Source organism: Onthophagus taurus, chromosome 3, assembly GCF_036711975.1.
Source record: "Onthophagus taurus isolate NC chromosome 3, IU_Otau_3.0, whole genome shotgun sequence".
Lineage (NCBI taxonomy): Eukaryota > Metazoa > Arthropoda > Insecta > Coleoptera > Scarabaeidae > Onthophagus > Onthophagus taurus.
Window position 1 is genome coordinate 6,921,521 of NC_091968.1, and position 19,125 is coordinate 6,940,645.

A 19,125-nucleotide genomic window follows, 5' to 3' on the forward strand; every position below is an offset into this window, starting at 1 on the left:
TCATTCAACTTTAATAGCCGTTTAATTTGCTGGGTATAAAAAATAGGGTATGAGGATCTACGACACAATCTCTTAGGAACAAATAAATCCAAAATCTCATACAAGTTTGTATAGAAAGCTTGCAAAGCATCATCCGCATTAACCTGCACATTTAGAAAAGACCAATTCGTATAAAGTAGTTCATCATGCAAGCCAGGAAAGTTGGCTCTTCGAAAATTATAGCAACCACCCAAAGACGGAAAGTTTGGCAAACCATCATTTGCATTATGCCGTCAGTAAATTCATTGTAATCTCTAAGGCGGGATGGTACTGATCCTCGTAGACGCGGATGGAGTTAAATTAAATAAGTAAATAAAATAAGTTTCTTATTTTTTTATTGGTACATTACAAGTTTATTCTTAAAAACTACAACATCTAAAACTAAAAAAATAACTACATTCAATTTTAATACTTTTATGAATATAACAACTTAATTTTTTGATTTTTTATTTTAACATTAACGCTTAAATTAATAACTTAAAAGATGGCATTTAATTTTTTTATAAAAATATCCAAAAATCTAATTTTTCGTTCTTACTTTTTGGTTAGTTGACTGGAATTTTTCGGTTTTAATCCATTTATTTGGCGCGAGATTTGTTTAATAAAGAAAAATTAGTATCCTGCTTTTTTGAGGGCCTTTAAATCCACATCCTTGTAGTAGTCTTCGCTGAAATCGGACGAAACAATGAGAATTTCATCCAAAAAAAAACCTTTTTTTTTGGTTAAATTTAAAAACACCATTATCCACAGAAAATGTTAATTTGTAATGATTTATTTACAAAAATTAAATTAAAAAAATAAAAAAAAACAGATAGATAAGAAATAAAATGAATAATACAATAGGAAAAGGTGATTAATTAACAAAAAACCATTTTTTACTTAAAAAATAATTCGTTTATTTCTATTATAAAAAAGAAAATAATTTTGTACCGCATCGACAAATTTACACTCACAAAAATTCAAAAAAAAAATTAAATAATACAGTGTGTTTTCGCATTAAAAGCGACACGCAACACCCTGTATTAGGAGTGAAAATGGGGGAAAGAATCTAATAAAATAATAATTACTACAAATTAATTGTAAGGGTATTACGTGTCGCTAATAATTCATTTTCCGGGATTAATTTTCTTTTTTAAATTTAGTTGGGGGGGATTTTGGGAGGGAAAGTTGGGGATTAGGTGGTGAGGTAGACATTTTTAGTTTGACGCATCTCCGCCGCTACGTGCCGCTGGGGCTGGCCTTGGTTTTCCCGTTTTCGGCGCTCCATTGCCTTTCGATGAACTGCTCTGCAGTCCAGCCAACAGCTCACTCTTTCTTATACTCTTCAAGTCTAAGTCCCCGTAATAATCCTCACTGTGAATATTTCGTTTTTATTTAGATTTTTTTTATCTTTTTGGTTTAATCATGTATGTACTGTGTGATGTATTTTTTGTTTTCAAATCAAATTTGGTGTAAATGCGGTACAAAGTTTTGAAAGGAAAAAGTTAGTCACAAACCCCAAATAACCGTAAAAAATAACTTACCATCCGGGTACATCTTCTGGATCTTCACAGTTACCGGTTCCTTCGGCATCACCGATTTTGAAAACTGTACCAATTGGACATCCGTATTCTCTGGCTACTCCTTCTAAACAAATGTAGTATTTACGGCAATCATCTGGATGTGCGTGGCGCGAGAATGATCCAGAGTTGCTTACTTCGCCAGGGGCTGGGCAAGAGAAACCTCCAGCTACTTCTAGCAGAAGGAAGAATCAGAAACTATTAACATGATTGATGATGACAATGAAGGACGGAGTGAAAAGGAAAATAAAAATAGTTTTTGGAAGAAAATAGACTAGAAGAGAAATTTGACTTAAAGAAAAGACTATATTGAAATTTTAAAGGTCTCTATCTATAAGAAGGTATTTTGATTTAATTCTGATTTATTCTTATTTTTTTAGAGCAATTCTTAGCCAGTGAACCTCATGTGATGCAGTAACAGCCATTAAGTCTTTTGGAATAATTTGGCCATATTAAATTTGAATCTATAGGACGTAAAAAGACCAAAAAATTTTATGGCAGTTATTACTTGATTTTTTTTCTTCTGCCTTCTATTTGGCATAAAAGCAGAACAAAGAATATGACAAAAGATTGATTAGATTTGCTTTAAAATCGTTTTCATTTCATGTTGATATCTCAAATCGTTCTTGAGATACGATTTATTAATTTGTATTTAATTGAACCTAACCTCAATAATCGTACTGGGTTGAATTAAAAAAATCGTATCATTTGAATTTATAGGAGGGAAGGAAATATTTTTGGTATCTTAAAACTACATGAAATTTACTATAAAATGGTGTTTAAATCATTTTGATATCTCAATTACTTTTTGAGTTATGATTTTTTCAAATTTGATGTTTATCAATTTAAGCGGATATACAGAAATGCATTAAAAAAAATCATAACGCCAAAATGTATAGGAATAAAGAAATAATTTTTAACACAATCAAACTTGATTAAATTTGCTTTAAAATCGTTTTTGTTTCATGCTGATATCTCAAATCGTTCTTGAGATACAATTTCTTAATTTGTATTTAATTGAACCCAACCTCAATAATCGTATTGGGTTGAATTAAAAAAATCGTATCATTTGAATTTATAGGAGGGAAGGAAATATTTTTGGTATCTTAAAACTACATGAAATTTACTATAAAATGGTGTTTAAATCATTTTGATATCTCAATTACTTTTTGAGTTATGATTTTTTCAAATTTGATGTTTATCAATTTAAGCGGATATACAGAAATGCATTAAAAAAAATCATAACGCCAAAATGTATAGGAATAAAGAAATAATTTTTAACACAATCAAACTTGATTAAATTTGCTTTAAAATCGTTTTTGTTTCATGCTGATATCTCAAATCGTTCTTGAGATACAATTTCTTAATTTGTATTTAATTGAACCCAACCTCAATAATCGTATTGGGTTGAATTAAAAAAAGCGGATCATTTGAATTTATAGGAGCGAAGGAAATATTTTTGGTGCATTGAAACTAGATGAAATTTACTATAAAATGGTGTTTAAATCATTTTGATATCTCAATTACTTTTTGAGTTATGATTTTTTCAAATTTGATGTTTATCAATTTAAGCGGATATGCAGAAATGCATTAAAAAAATCATAACGCCAAAATGTATAGGAATAAAGAAATAATTTTTAACACAATCAAACTTGATTAAATTTACTTTAAAATCGTTTTTGTTTCATGCTGATATCTCAAATCGTTCTTGAGATACGATTTGTTAATTTGTATTTAATTAAACCCAACCTCAATAATCGTACTGGGTTGAATTAAAAAAATCGTATCATTTGAATTTATAGGAGGGAAGGAAATATTTTTGGTATCTTAAAACTACATGAAATTTACTATAAAATGGTGTTTAAATCATTTTGATATCTCAATTACTTTTTGAGTTATGATTTTTTCAAATTTGATGTTTTTCAATTTAAGCGGATATGTAGAAATGTATTAAAAAAATCATAACATCAAAATGTATAGGAATAAAGAAATAATTTTTAACACAATAAAACTTGATTAAATTTGCTTTAAAATCGTTTTTGTTTCATGCTGATATCTCAAATCGTTCTTGAGATACGATTTATTAATTTGTATTTAATTCAACCCAACCTCAATAATCGTGCAGAGTTGAATTAAAAAAATCGTATCGTTTTAATTTATAAGAGCGAAGTAAATATTTTTGGTGTGTTGAAACTAGATGAAATTTACTATAAAATGGTATTTAAATCACCTTGATATCTCAATTACTTTTTGAGTTATGATTTTTCAAATTTGATGTTTATAAAATTAAGTGGATATGCAGAAATGCCTGCTATGTAGTATACATATAAATTATCTTTCTGCTCCGTGCACTTTTTGGCAATTATTAGGTAGGAGCAAAAAGGTATTTTGATATTAATTCTGATTTATTCTTAATTTTTTAGAGCAATTATCCATTAAGAGTCATTTGGAAAAATTTTGCCATATTAAATTTGAATCTATAGGACATAATAAAGACCAAAAAGTTTTATGGCAGTTATTACTTTATTTTTTCCTCTGCTATCTATTTGGCATAAATAAGTTATAAAAAGCAGAATAAAGAATAAGACAAAAGGTTTCATCTGGCAACAATTAAGTTAATTGGAGCAAATATATGGGCTATACAAGCTATTTTGTTTTTGAAGTTTAAGGTTTAAAGGAAGATCTTAGGAATTATATGAAAAAAAGTGAAGAATTTAAATAAAGATAGACTCCAACCACCAAAAACCAAAAAAATTACCTTCGTTTTTACATTCTGGTACTTGATCGGCCCACATACAAACACGAGCTTCTCTGTCATAAGCTAATCCAGGTGAACATTGATACCTGGAAGCTTCTCCATTCCAACAATTCCAGAAAACATCACATTTTTTATCATCGGCGAAAATGCCATAAAGTCGTTCGCAATGCGGCGTAGAAATGGCCGGTTCCAATTGTGTTCTGTCACCACAATCAACATTGTGAATGTAGTCGCAATTTTCTGTTAGATATTTGGGATCACTTGCATCGAATGCCAAACCATTTCCACAAGTTTTTAATTCCGCGGCGTTATTATCGCACTTCCAATATTTGTCGCAGGATGTGTGATGTGGGTAGAAACCGAAATCATCCGGACATTTAAAATTCTCCTGAGAGAATGCTACAAAAAAAAATAAGATAAGAAAAAATTAAAATATTTGCTGAAATAAAAAGAAATGCCTATAAAAGACGTTGTTTGCAAAGACTTTCCCTTTTTGTCTTCATTGTTCGATTTAGCAACCGCGAAAAGAAGGCGATATAAACAGGTTCGGGCCCCGTTTTGGGTTGAAGGACCCCGAACTGGGGCACCAAATTCACTCTCGCGACTCTTATGAGACAAGCAAGATGAAAAAAAAGTGTTGTAAGTGTACCGAGAAGGAGAAAATTAAGAAAAAAAAGTGTTCGAGCCGACGAGCCACTTTCCATTTTTAATGGAAATGTCAACCGGTTACCTACTATGAAGAGACGCAATGGAGGAGAATGTTAACTTGTTAATCATATTTTTTCGGGATTAAGTATTAACTATATTAAATTATTTCCAATGAAAATTATCAAACATTTTAAGATGATACCAGATTTTAAATTCTCATACATGAATAATATGATACAAAATGATACAATTTAATATAAGATGCAACAAATACATTGCATCTTATGAAATTATTACTTAAGAGACTTGTCTTCCTTTTTCAAAGAAAACCTTTCAAAACTACAAACATGTTTGCAAAATATTTTAAGGAAGTCCACGAAATTTGCTTTAATGAATTTCAGATTAGAACATGAAGGTGTTTATTATGTAGGTGTTTTGACATTAGTTAGGCATTTAGTTTGCTTTTCGCATGTTTCAACTTCGAGAGTTAAAAACGAGTAGTGTTTACAAAGTGCGTATAATATATTTGCAAGTATGGGTGGTAAAAAAAAATGTGAGATTCTTCATATCGTGCAGTGAGACGTATACTACAATCGTCATATTCTGAAACATCAAAGTGAGAGTATGACCAATGCAGCCAAGAAGTTAAAAATGAGCGAAGATGATTACAACATCAACGTTGATGCAGCATTTGGACCAGGAAAAGCTCCTGGTTTCGATGAAATAAGGGCAGAAACTCTAATGAAAGTCACAGATATCATTGCAGCTCCACTATTTTCAATTATAAATAAGTGTTTTGGTGATGGTTACTTTCCAAAGACATTAAAAATTGGAGTAATAACGAAAATATATAAGGATGGTGACATACATCTGACTAAAAACTATCGACCAATAACATTAATTACAACGTTAGTGTAGGTGTTTGAAAAAAATTTAACTCGTAGACTTGTGAAGTTTTTTGATAAAAATAATGTGATTTCACCTTACCAATTTGGCTTTAAAGAAGGAAAATCGACAGAGGACGCAATTTGTGCCTTAATCCGGGAAATATATGAAGTTATGGATGAGAAAATTCCTGCAATGTGCATATTTGTCAATTTATCAAAAGCGTTTGACAGGGGATTTTGCAATTGTCAAAAAAATGGTTTCAATTGAACAAATTAACGTTAAATATAGAAAAACTAAATCCTTCTCCTTTGCTTCATATGACAATCATCTGCCAAAATTGGGAAACCTTGTTGATCTGGAACCTTTTATTCCACAAGCGTCATCAGTAAAGTATTTAGTCATAATTATTAATCAACATTTACGCTGGAATTTACAGACTGATAACATTGTCAAGAAAATCAGAGGATTAACAAGCAGATTTAGGTACCTGTTTTTGGATAAAAGACACCTGAAAGTTGTTTACTACTCCCTTGTGCAATCACTTATTGATATTATATTGATATTAAGAATAATGTACAACAAAAATATAACATCACCTTCAAATGAGTTATATAACATAAGCCAGGTATTAGACACAAGGCAAATATATATCCAGAAAGTATTAATGTATGTACGCAGACATGGGCAGTTAATGAATCAAATGGATCATTCCTATGATACAAGAAACAGGAACATAATAAATTACATAGCACCAAAGCTGTATAATGCGGTACCCCCCAGAAATAGGAAGATTATTGCATTAGAACCTGAGAGACGCCATAGTGAAAAAGCAAATAAAAAACTGTATATTCCACAAGGGACGACGTTTTTTTTCTAAAATGATCAGCACCTAATTCAATTGAATGAGCCCAAAGATTACGATAAATATACCGACCAAGACTGCACCAATGAAGTGATTGAAAAACCACATACAAGTGGTAACAATATAAGTATACTGCTTCAGTGGAAAATTTCTACTATATGTTTATTCAGGAATTATTATTACTTTTTTCTACAGAATTATCCATTCCGAACAACTAAGTTGGAGGAATCACAGTTTCTGGTGATGGAACATAGAAGAAGAGGGGATTTTCATCACAATTTGGTGTAACAACATTGATTGGATGGCGTATGGGTAAAATAGTTGATCTGGAAATAAACTCAAAAATTGCAGTCACTGGAATGGTAAAGAAGACACTGCAGAATACCAACATTGGGTCGAAGATCATAAAGAAAAAAGTGATATAAACCATATCGAATCTTCAGGAAAATGGAAGTGGATTTCTTCATAGAGATGTTTCAACGATCCGAAAAAGCATAATTTGAAGTACTGTTTTTACATAGGAGACGGAGACAGCAAAACTTTCAAAGGTATTATGGACTCCAAACCTTACGAAAATATTAGAGTGACAAAACAAGAATGCATCGAGCATGTGCAAAAGCGAATGGGTTGGGTTTAAAAGGAACAGAGGAAAATTAACGGGGAAATTAATTGATGAACTTTCCATATATTATGGATTGGCTATTCGTAGAAGTCACGATTCCGTAAAGAATATGAAAAAAGACGTTGTATCACAAACGTTCAACGGATGAAAATCCACTACACGACAATTGGTGTCGACTCGTGGTGTTCTTGGCAAAAGGCGTATGCTTTGTCACAGATCGACCAGTACACTCACAAGTCAGCAATGGACAAAGACGTTTACAACGCTGTGAAACTTGTATATGAAGAATTTTCCAGAGAGGATCTTTTGACAAGATGTTTAGGAGGATACACACAAGACAACAATGAAAGTTACAACACTGTGTTATGGTCTATGGCACAAAATACGGTTCATAGTGGCAGGAAAGTGGTTGGCATTGTAAATTGAAATAATGCAAGTACTAAAGTTAACAATTGGAAGATCGTGCTTTCAGTTTTGCCACGAAAAGGATTCACGTCGTATTGCCCACGCTGAGTATTCCATGACCAATGAGGTTAAAATAGCTTGTAGAAGCTTATTGTCAGACAGATTAGCTGCAGAAGAAGAAAATAACCATCAGGAAGGACAAATGTACGGTCCACGAATCGCTGATTAGAGGCTTTTTTAAGTTGTCTCTTTTAAAATAATTGTTACGTATGTTTTTTATCAATAAATATGAGATTTTTGGTCAAATCGGCACCATTTTGCCAAAAATGAATATTTTTTAGACATCTTACGTAGTTCCCTAGTTTTTGAGTTTAGAAATGTAATCATTCTCGAAATTTGATCATTTGACTTCCGGTTTAGGAAAAATCCTGCACACCAATTGACTTTGCACGATTTGCAAGGCTAACATTGCAGACACCTAGCGGGTGAAATTTTAATCACTGTTAATAAATAAAATGTTTTTAAAACTAGAAAAGCGGCTTATAAAAACCTCACAACCCGTTTTTAGAAAGCATTTTTCCCCATGCAGCAAAAAAATCTTAAAGTTATCTTGCGACATGATTTTTGCAAATAATTTTTTTTGTGTACTTTAAAATTTGAGATCCTTGGACGCAATTACAATGTTATATTTTTGGCCATACTGTAGCTGGATTATAAAATAGTACTCTACGATCTATTAAGATTGAATTAGTCATATCGAAGCTTTTCTACTTGCTGAAAAAGTTCTGGATGGGCAAAGCCTAACCATGGGGAAAAAGTTATACAGTAAATTTCACTTAAGATGCAATATACAAAAATATATTTCCATAGAAACCAGGGCGTACCTACTTACTTTGTCCCACGTAAAATGCAATATGTCTGAATGTTTCTAGTTCTAGGTCTAATGTTAGTTCTAGTGACACTGGCAGATAGCGCTAGTTAACATAAGATATTACTATGTTACATACTTGTATTGAATTAAAACTAGAACGAACACAAGATCTAGACCTAGAATCATTCGGGTTTAGCCGTCTTGAGAGATGTACGGCTAAACCTGAATGTTTCTAGTTCTTGGTCTAGTGTTAGTTCTAGTTTTACACTAGCACTATTACTAGAACTAACACAAAACCTAGAATCATTCGGCCATAAGAATAGAATAGAATCATACACTAGCCGTCTTTTGGGACGTGCGGCTAAACCCGAATGATTCTAGTTCTATGTCGAGTGTTAGTTCTAGTGACAGTATTAAGTGGTGCTATTAAGCACTCGATAGCGCTAAATTGTATATTGTTATTGAACTAAAACTAGAACACAACACTAGGCGTTTTCAGACGCATGGCTAAACCCGAAACTTTCTAGTTCTAGGTCTAGTGTTAGTTCTAGTTTTAACTGTTATGCAGCGTTAGACCAAGAACTGGAACCATTCGGGTTTAGCCGTCTTTAGAGACATGCGGCTAAATTCGAAAGTTTCTAGTTCTCGGTCTAGTAATAGTTCTAGTTTTGCACTAGCACTATCACTAGAACGAACACAAGACTATCACTAGAATCGTTCGATTTAGCAACTGCGAAAAGAAGACAATATAAACAGGTTCGGATCCCGTTTTGGGTTGAAGGACCCCGAACTGGGGCACCAAATTCACTCTCACGGCTCTTATGAGACAGGCAAGATGAAAAAAAGAGTTGTAAGTGTACCAAGAAGGAGAAAATTAAGAAAAAAAGTATTCGAGCCGACGAGCCACTTTCCATTTTTAATGGAAATGTCAACCGGTTACCTACCATGAAGAGACGCCTATATTAAATTGTTTATAATGGTATATATTGACATTTTAGTTGGAAATAATAAATTAATTGAAATCGTGTTGAAATTGAAACGGGTTTACATATTGAAAAACTTGTCAAATTATCAAACAAAACAAATTCCAAAATTAATTGGTAAATTAATTAACGCTTTCTTTGGACATGAATGGAAATATTAGCGATAATATTCGATAAATTACAGTTGTTAAAATTATAAAAGCTATACGTCAATACATAGCCTATTTAAACTATGGGTTTAAATGAGTTCGACCTTAATTTTCATTTAAAAGGTCTTATTTGTTCACGTTGTTACCGGTCAATAAATATATCGACATTTGCGCCAGATCTTTAATGAGAAATACACATTTTATTCAAATTAGTACAAATTAACTCGGAATTTATTCGGGTTTAGTTGTGAATATAGGGATGCTTTTATTCGTTGACAACCGATTTATTTGATTCTTTTTATCGAATAAATTGAAATAAATATTTATTTTGTTATTCGGGGTATATTTACGATTTAATTTTATTGGAGTATTACGATTTAACGGGATTGAATATTAATTATTATTATAAAAGTATATGTTTGATGAATTTATAATAAAATATGTTTATATGTATACATTTTCCTCTAAAAAACTTAATCTCACAGAAATAACCTTCCAAAATTTAGATATTTTGATGAAAGTCACGAATTTTCAACAAATTCTTGGGTAAGGAGTGTTTTGGAAATCTGCTGGGGTTAAGATAATACCAATAATCGTATTGATAGCATTGGCATTTATAGTATGGAAGGAAATACTTTTGGTGTGTCTTGATATCTCCATTACTCTTTGAGTTATGATTTTTTCAAATCTGACGTTAATCAAGTTTAGGGGATATGCAGAAATGCATTAAAAATATCATAACGTCAAAAGTTGTAGGAATAAAGAAATAATTTTTAATACAACAAAAGTTGATTAAATTTGCTTTAAAATCGTTTTTATTTCATGATGATATCTGATATCGTTCTTGAGTTACGATTTATTAATTTGTATTTAATTCAACCCAACTTCAATAATCGTATTGGGTTGAATTAAAAAAATCGTATCATTGGAATTTATAGAAGTGAAGGAAATGTTTTTGGTGTGTTGAAACTAGATGAAATTTGCTATAAAATGGTGTTTAAATCATCTTGATATCTCAATTACTTTTTGAGTTATGATTTTTTCAAATTTGATGTTTATCAAGTTAAGGGGATATGCAGAAATGTATTAAAAAGTCATAACGTCAAAATTTGTAGGATTAAAGAAATGATTTTTAACACAATAAAAGTTGATTAAATTTGCTTTAAAATCGTTTTTGTTTGATGCTGATATCTCAAATCGTTCTTGAGATACGATTTATTAATTTGTATTTAATTGAACCCAACCTCAATAATCGTATTGGGTTGAATTAAAAAAATCGTATTGTTGGAATTTATTAGAGCGAAGGAAATATTTTTGGTGTGTTGAAACTAGATGAAATTTACTATAAAATGGTATTTAAATCATCTTGATATCTCAATTACTGTTTGAGTTATGATTTTTTCAAATTTCAATTTTATCAATTTAAGTGAATATATAGAAATGTATTAAAAAAATCATAACGTCAAAACTTGTAGGCTTAAAGAAATAATTTTGAACACAATAAAAATTGATTATATTTCCTTTAAAATCGTTTTTGTTTCATGCTGATATCTCAAATCGTTCTTGAGATACGATTTATTAATTTGTATTTAATTCAACCCAACCTCCATAATCGTATTGGGTTGAATTAAAAAAATCGTATCATTGGAACTTATAGTAGTGAAGGAAATATTTTTGGTGTGTTGAAACTAGATTAAATTTACTATAAAATGGTGTAGAAATCATCTTGATATCTCAATTACTTTTTGAGTTATGATTTTTTAAAGTTTGATGTTTATCAAGTTAAGGAGATATGCAGAAATGTAGTAATAACATCATAACGTCAAAATTTATAGTAATAAAGAAATAATTTTTAACACAAAAAAAGTTGATTAAATCTGCTTTAAAATCGTTTTTATTTCATGCTGATATCTCAAATCGTTCTTGAGATACGATTTATTAATCTGTATTTAATTCAACCCAACCTCAATAATCGTCGTGGGGTGAATTGAAAAAATCGTATCATTGGAATTTATAGGAGGGAAGGAAATATTTTTGGTGTCTTAAAACTAGATGAAATTTACTATAAAATGGTGTTTAAATCATTTTGATATCTCAATTACTTTTTGAGTTCTGGTTTTTTCAAATTTGATGTTTATCAAGTTAAGGGGATATGCAGAAATGTATTAAAAAAATCATAACGTCAAAATTTGTAGGAATAAAGAAATAATTTTTAACACAACAAAAGTTGATTAAATTTGCTTTAAAATCGTTTTTGTTTGATACTGATATCTCAAATCATTCTTGAGATACGATTTATTAATTTGTATTTAATTCAACTCAACCTCAATAATCGTGTAGAGTTGAATTAAAAAAATCGTATCGTTGGAATTGCTGTGTTGAAACTAGATGAAATTTGCTATAAAATGATGTTTAAATCATCTTGATATCTCAATTACTTTTTGAGCTGTGATTTTTTCAAATTTGATGTTTATCAAGTTAAGGGGATATGCAGAAATGTATTAAAAAAATCATAACGTCAAAATTTGTAGGAATAAAGAAATAATTTTCAACACAATAAAAGTTGATTAAATTTCCTTTAAAATCGTTTTTATTTCATGCTGATATCTCAAATCGGTCTTGAGATACGATTTACTAACTTGTATTTAATTCAACCCAACCTCAATAACCGTACTGGGTTGAATTAAAAAAATCGTATTATTGGAATTTATAGGAGCGAAAGAAATATTTTCGGTGTGTTGAAACTAGATGAAATTTGCTATAAAATGGTGTTTAAATCATCTTGATATCTTCATTACTTTTTGAGTTATGATTTTTTCAAATTTGATGTTTATCAAGTTAAGGGGATATGCAGAAATGTATTAAAAAGTCATAACGTCAAAATTTGTAGGATTAAAGAAATAATTTTTAACACAATAAAAGTTGATTAAATTTGCTTTAAAATCGTTTTTGTTTGATGCTGATATCTCAAATCGTTCTTGAGATACGATTTATTAATTTGTATTTAATTCAACCCAACCTCAATAATCGTATTGGGTTGAATTAAAAAAATCGTATCATTGGAATTTATAGGAGCGAAGGAAATATTTTTGGTGTGTTGAAACTAGATGAAATTTGCTATAAAATGGTGTTTAAATCATCTTGATATCTCAATTACTTTTTGAGTTATGATTTTTTCAAATTTGATGTTTATCAAGTTAAGGGGATATGCAGAAATGTATTAAAAAGTCATAACGTCAAAATTTGTAGGATTAAAGAAATAATTTTTAACACAATAAAAGTTGATTAAATTTGCTTTAAAATCGTTTTTGTTTGATGCTGATATCTCAAATCGTTCTTGAGATACGATTTATTAATTTGTATTTAATTCAACCCAACCTCAATAATCGTGCAGAGTTGAATTAAAAAAATCGTATCGTTGGAATTTATAAGAGCGAAGGAAATATTTTTAGTGTGTTGAAACTAGATGAAATTTGCTATAAAATGGTGTTTAAATCATCTTGATATCTCAATTACATCTTAAGTTATGATTTTTTCTAATTTGATGTTTATCAAGTTAAGGGGATATATATTAAAAATTTGTTGGAATAAAGAAATAATTTTTAACACAATAAAAGTTGATTAAATTTCCTTTAAAATCGTTTTTATTTCATGCTGATATCTCAAATCGTTCTTGAGATACGGTCATGTCAAATCATATTCGTTTATATTTTTGAAGTTATCTTAATTATAAATAGTTGTAATTGTATAATTATTTGTTTAAAATTAATTCAACAATAAATATTATTTGAAATGTTACTGTTTAGTTATAATATGATAATGTTAATATTTGTGAACAAAACAATATAATGGATTCAAAATGTAATTAAATTATTTTTGAAACCTTTCAACAACTATATTCATTGAACATTTGTATTAAAACTATATTATTAAACCATTGACATTTATAAACCAAACACTAATTGAGTAATATCCACTTTACGTAATCGTTTTGCTATTTTACCTGCACATTTCGAATTTATATACATTTCAAAACTAAACCATTTAGTAGTAGTAAACACGATTTTACTCTACTTTCTAGCCTCTAATCACACACTCCAGTTACTACTATAACACTTAACACTTTGATCGATTTAGGTGAAATCTCCCTAAGCAATTAAGGTCATTGGATTGAAAATAAATTAAAAAACAACGACCAATAAATAAACAAGTTTGATTAATTAGTGATAATTTTTAGTTTGTTGTTTAGAGTTAGTACAAATACGGAAATGTCTCGGTTTAGGGCAAAATCACGTAGTTTCTAGTTGTAGTTAACATGCTTCACTTGGTTAAGATAAAAACCGGGTTATTTCTTGCTCCACTTGCTTTGGTGAATGTTAAATGCAACTAACAACTTTGTTTGGAATTAGAAGACAACTAGAAATTTTGCTAGTATTAAAATTAAAGTTTATTAATTATTATATAAAACTTTTTTAAAAGTGCTCCGATTATATAAACTATAAAAGTGTTTAATATTCAATAAGATTCGGTTGAGTAACTATTTTTTTTTGTTGATTATCGTTAAATGTTTTAAGCTTATGTAACGACGATTAATGTGATGAACCAGAAAAAAGTGAAAGGATTTTTAAGAAGCAAACTGAAATCTATTATAGTTATTTAAATTTGTTCTATTTTTCTCTAAAATGTCCTTGATAATTTTTTTATACCTCACGTTATGATAATTAATTTATAATTACCTTCTTAAGGTGAGTAATCAAGCAAGAAATTCGATTTTTATAATAAACATACATTTTTTTAATAAAAATTAAACTAATTTCCGTATTTAATGTCCCCATTTCAAACGAGAAATCATCGAAAGTAAAACCATCTGTCGCCTTCCAACCGATGTTTAATGTATAAAGCTTATAATAAAATAAGAAGCTTTCCCCTTATTAAAAGATCTCCGCAGATGTTTCCATCAAACACTTTTTTCATTCCAGATTTATCCCAATAAATAAATTGAATGAATTTCTAAATCCAAATATTTCAAGCTTAATCTAGAAGTGAACTAGAAAGTTCCACTAAATACTTGGAATAAAACCAGATTTTTCTCACACAACCAAAATAAAATAAAAAAAAACCTTGAAAAAAGAAGCGATTTCCTAGAAAATTGGTTAATTTACTAAAATTGGCAACGACACTTTTTTAATAAGGATATGAACGATTTTAACTTGGGAAATGTTGAAAAACAGGAAATCAACTTTGAGTTATTCGATCTGAATTGCTTTCTCTTATGGGATATATTCGTTTTACGTTAAGAAATAAAGTATTAATTCGGTTAGGTAATGTTTTCTTTTAAAACCTCTCACTGCATTCTTTCCACCTATTGTTAAGCTAAGAAAAGCCAAGAAGTGGGTGTGATTCAAGGACCTGACACACCACAGGAAATGCCATTCGTTGGAAAAACCCGTTTTGAAAAAAAAAATGAAAGGAAAATTCCTTATCAAGCAAAAATAAATCTAATCTTTTTGATGGTACAAATTTTTTTGGTACTCACCAGAAGTGCAAAGAGTTGCTAAAACGACAAGACACGTCACGGACCTCATCTTCTTTCACTAGAAATATAACTATAACTGATTGTCGAGGTGTACTTTCCTTGATTTATACCAAGAGTAAGAAGGTATGAGGTTCCCCACCACCATCGCAAGACACCATCGTTTACCAACGACGACGAGGCTCTTTCTTGAAAGCCAAACGACATCGTTTGCTTTTAATCTTTCAACAAATCGATTCACCACGATGAAACGTTAAATTGTAATCATTTTTAATTAGAAATTGAATTAACGTTAATGAAGAGTTTGATGTTTATTCGCTTCCGGTGTTTCCAAGAACGGTGTTATCATTATGAATCGTCTAACGGATGATGACGGGTTTACTTAAATTATTCACTACGGTTTATTTACCCAAAACGGTTTCGTTATGCGATGTGATATTCTGCATTTTAATCGATACTAACGGGATTTATGGTGGGAAGAAAAAATAATTTAATAAGAGTTATTTTGTATTACGTGAGTAGAATTATTGAATTTCTTCTTTGGGCAAAGTTTGCAAGAAAAGTGTTAAAAATCGATTTAGTTAATAATTTAGATAGAAAAGAAAGTTTTCGTGGAGATGTTTTGGATGGTAATTTTCGACAAATTGAAAGGAAGAGTTGAAAGTGTGAGGTAGCATCATTTTTTATTGGTTGTGTTAAAAAACACTAATAATTAATCGATTTCTCCGTCACTGATTAGTGAGGATACATTTTTTTTCTATTTCTCGACACAGCTTTCATTAAGCTGTTATAACACTGCACTGTTATTATTATTTTTTAAAATTTATTGTTCATTCCCAAAAAGACATAAGAGTACATAACAGGTATATAAACAATAAAATATAACAACAACGCAAGAAGAAGTTACATACACACATACATATACAACAAAAAAAAACTTTTCGAAATCAGTTTAAATTAAGATTAAGGTAATAAGTCCTTGCTTCCCCGCAAAGGAGTCCAGACCATTCTGATTCTTCACCCGTTATGGTAAATCATTAAACCACTCCGGCGCTGCTGCTGTAACACTTCTCCCAATGTTTCTTGCAAGGGGCAAGATGTGAACATCTATCTTCTTTAGTTTCAAAAATTTTGAAACTTTGTGACAGAATTAAAACGCTATCAAAATACACTCAGTAAAGGCCTTTGGAATCAATTTTAGCAAAATATGCAATTCCCCCATTCCAGGGGGATAATGGTACTTGAGAGTACCATCCGGCATTAAAATAGCGCTCAAAGCTTTCTCTTTAAAATGATGTATAATAATTGTTGGGTTAGATTGAAAAAATATTGAGAAAAAAAATGTTGAAATAAAACTTACATTTTTGTATAACCTAAAAGTGACAAAAAAGATGCTAATTTAAAAGTTCCTGAAAACCGTATTTATTGAAATTAAGGAATGAAACTTATTTTAAATTAAAGCTCAAAGCTTTCTTTTTAAAATGATGTATAATAATCGTTGGGTTGAATTAGATAAATATGAAGAAAAAAAATGTAACAAAAGTTACATTTTTGTATAACCTAAAAGTGTCAAAAATGATGCTAATTTAGAAATTCCTGGCAGCCGTATTTATTGAAATTAAGGAATGAGACTTATTCTAAATTAGAGCTCAAAGCTTTCTCTTTAAAATGATGTATAATAATTGTTGGGTTAGATTGAAAAAATATTGAGAAAAAAAATGTTGAAACAAAACTTACATTTTCGTATAACCTAAAAATCAAAAAAGGTGCTAATTTAAAAGTTCCTGAAATCCGTATTTATTGAAATTAAGGAATGAGACTTATTCTAAATTAAAGCTCAAAGCTTTCTCTTTAAAATGATGTATAATAATTGTTGGGTTAGATTGAAAAAATATTGAGAAAAAAAATGTTGAAACAAAACTTACATTTTCGTATAACCTAAAAATCAAAAAAGGTGCTAATTTAAAAGTTCCTGAAATCCGTATTTATTGAAATTAAGGAATGAGACTTATTCTAAATTAAAGCTCAAAGCTTTCTCTTTAAAATTATGTATAATAATTGTTGGGTTAGATTGAAAAAATATTGAGAAAAAAAATGTTGAAACAAAACTTACATTTTCGTATAACCTAAAAGTGTCAAAAAAAATGCTAATTTAAAAATTTCTGGTAGCTGTGTTTATTGAAATTAGGGAATAAGACTTATTTTAAATTACAGCTCAATGCTTTCTTCTTAAAATGATTTAAAATGAGTGTTTAAAACCAACGGAACTTTAAAGTACCGTCGGGACACAAAGGGTTAAAGCGAATGCCAGTTTTCATTACATTATTTTTGATTTTATATATTAGCTTCACACTATCAAGCTTAATCATCTCATGTACATTAAGCACTTTTAACTAACATTATACAATAATGTACTATTTGTGCTATGTGGTTTACAAAAGAGAACCTTTAAACACTTATTTTGTGTTACTTGTAGCTTGTCTTTTTTACTAGCGTGACCCCAAAAAGCGCAAAGATAATTTAAGTAAGAGTGAGCATAGGCATAGTAAACAGAAAATCTCGTTTCATTGTTGAAATATTGACCATTACGTTTTAGATGATAGCTTATACCATTTAACTTCTTTTGTATTAATTTTATATGGTATTCAAACGTTATTCTGTTATCTAAGACAATGCCCAAATAGGTACTATTTGTAACTTCACTCAACCTAATACCAGAGATTATAAGTTCATGACTTTTCGTAGTGGCATTTTTATTAAAGATCATATATGTATATTTATCGTTGTTTAATTGTATATTATTTTCATCTACCCAAGAGCAAACATTTTCCAGATCACAATGAGCATCAGAAAAAAAAGAGTCCATAGACCCGCTGTAGAACAAAACAGCATCATCCGCATACAAGGCAAGATCACCATGCATACAACAATTATTTATATCATTTATATATATTGCAGAGGACCGAGGACAGATCCCTGCAGGACAGATAGTAGCATTATTGTAAACAGTGTACTGCTTTCTATTTCTTAAATAATTTTTGAAAATTCTCAGTTATGGTCTCTGAACTCCCAAAGCTTCGAGCTTACTAAGTAGTATAGCATGGTCAATCACATCAAACGCCTTACACAAGTCCCGGAAAACAGCCAAAACGGTTTTGTTCTCCTTGAGATTTCTATAAACAAATTCCAACAATGATATAATAGCAGTCTGTGTGCTCTTACCGCTTATGAAACCATGCTGCTTACAAGTTTGGAAACCAATCGTATTCAAATGGGACAACAGTCTACTTTTTAAAATTGATTCAAATATTTTGGCAAAAACCGACAGCTTAGATATTGGTCCATAGTTCTCGGGAAAGGTTTTTAAGCCTTTTTTATGCACTGGAGTTTTTCCTATCTTTAGGATATCGGGAAACTGACCAAGTTTTATTTATCTTTGATAATACTTGATAGAACTGGTGACAAACCTCCTTTCAGTACTTTCACCGCTTTTGATTTTATACCGTCATCACCTGGTGCTGCATTGTTTTTTATATTATCAATTATACGCTCAATTTCATCTGCAGTTGTAGGCTTAATGTACATTGAGGAATCTATCCCATAATCCAAGCTGCCATTGGCGGCCGGCTTTCCCGCAAGCAACCTGTCTACACTGAAGGTGAAGTGATCATTCAGAACATTAGAAATTTTCATATGATCCACTGCCTCTCCGTTACTGCTTATAATCTTAGGAATCCGTTAATTTTCTATATCAATCGACAGGGCATTTTTAATAATACACCACTGCTTTCTCCAGCATCCATCAGTA

At 30.2% G+C, this 19,125-nt stretch overlaps 1 protein-coding gene and 1 long non-coding RNA gene across 4 annotated transcripts; one reads left to right on the top strand and one right to left on the bottom strand.

The window, feature by feature from the left end:
* Positions 1-357: 357 nt before the first annotated feature.
* Positions 358-15,431, bottom strand: LOC111413453 (Chitin binding Peritrophin-A domain-containing protein Gasp). Of its 3 annotated transcripts, none has more exons than XM_023044435.2 (4): positions 15,321-15,431; positions 4,357-4,755; positions 1,563-1,773; positions 358-706 (listed from the first exon to the last, which is right to left on the bottom strand). In XM_023044435.2, the coding sequence occupies exons 1-4, from the start codon at positions 15,367-15,369 to the stop codon at positions 652-654; spliced, it is 714 nt and encodes a 237-aa protein (XP_022900203.1). In that variant the 5' UTR covers positions 15,370-15,431; the 3' UTR covers positions 358-651. The 3 variants fall into 3 exon arrangements, with proteins under 3 accessions (XP_022900203.1, XP_022900202.1, XP_022900201.1); XM_023044434.2 differs by lacking the exon at positions 358-706 and adding an exon at positions 911-1,392 and having other exon boundaries at positions 1,563-1,770; XM_023044433.2 differs by lacking the exon at positions 358-706 and adding an exon at positions 911-1,392 and having other exon boundaries at positions 15,321-15,430.
* Positions 1,832-2,095, top strand: LOC139429628 (uncharacterized). Its single transcript, XR_011640194.1, has 2 exons — positions 1,832-1,921; positions 1,979-2,095. It is a non-coding gene; the product is annotated as an uncharacterized lncRNA (long non-coding RNA).
* Positions 15,432-19,125: the final 3,694 nt, after the last annotated feature.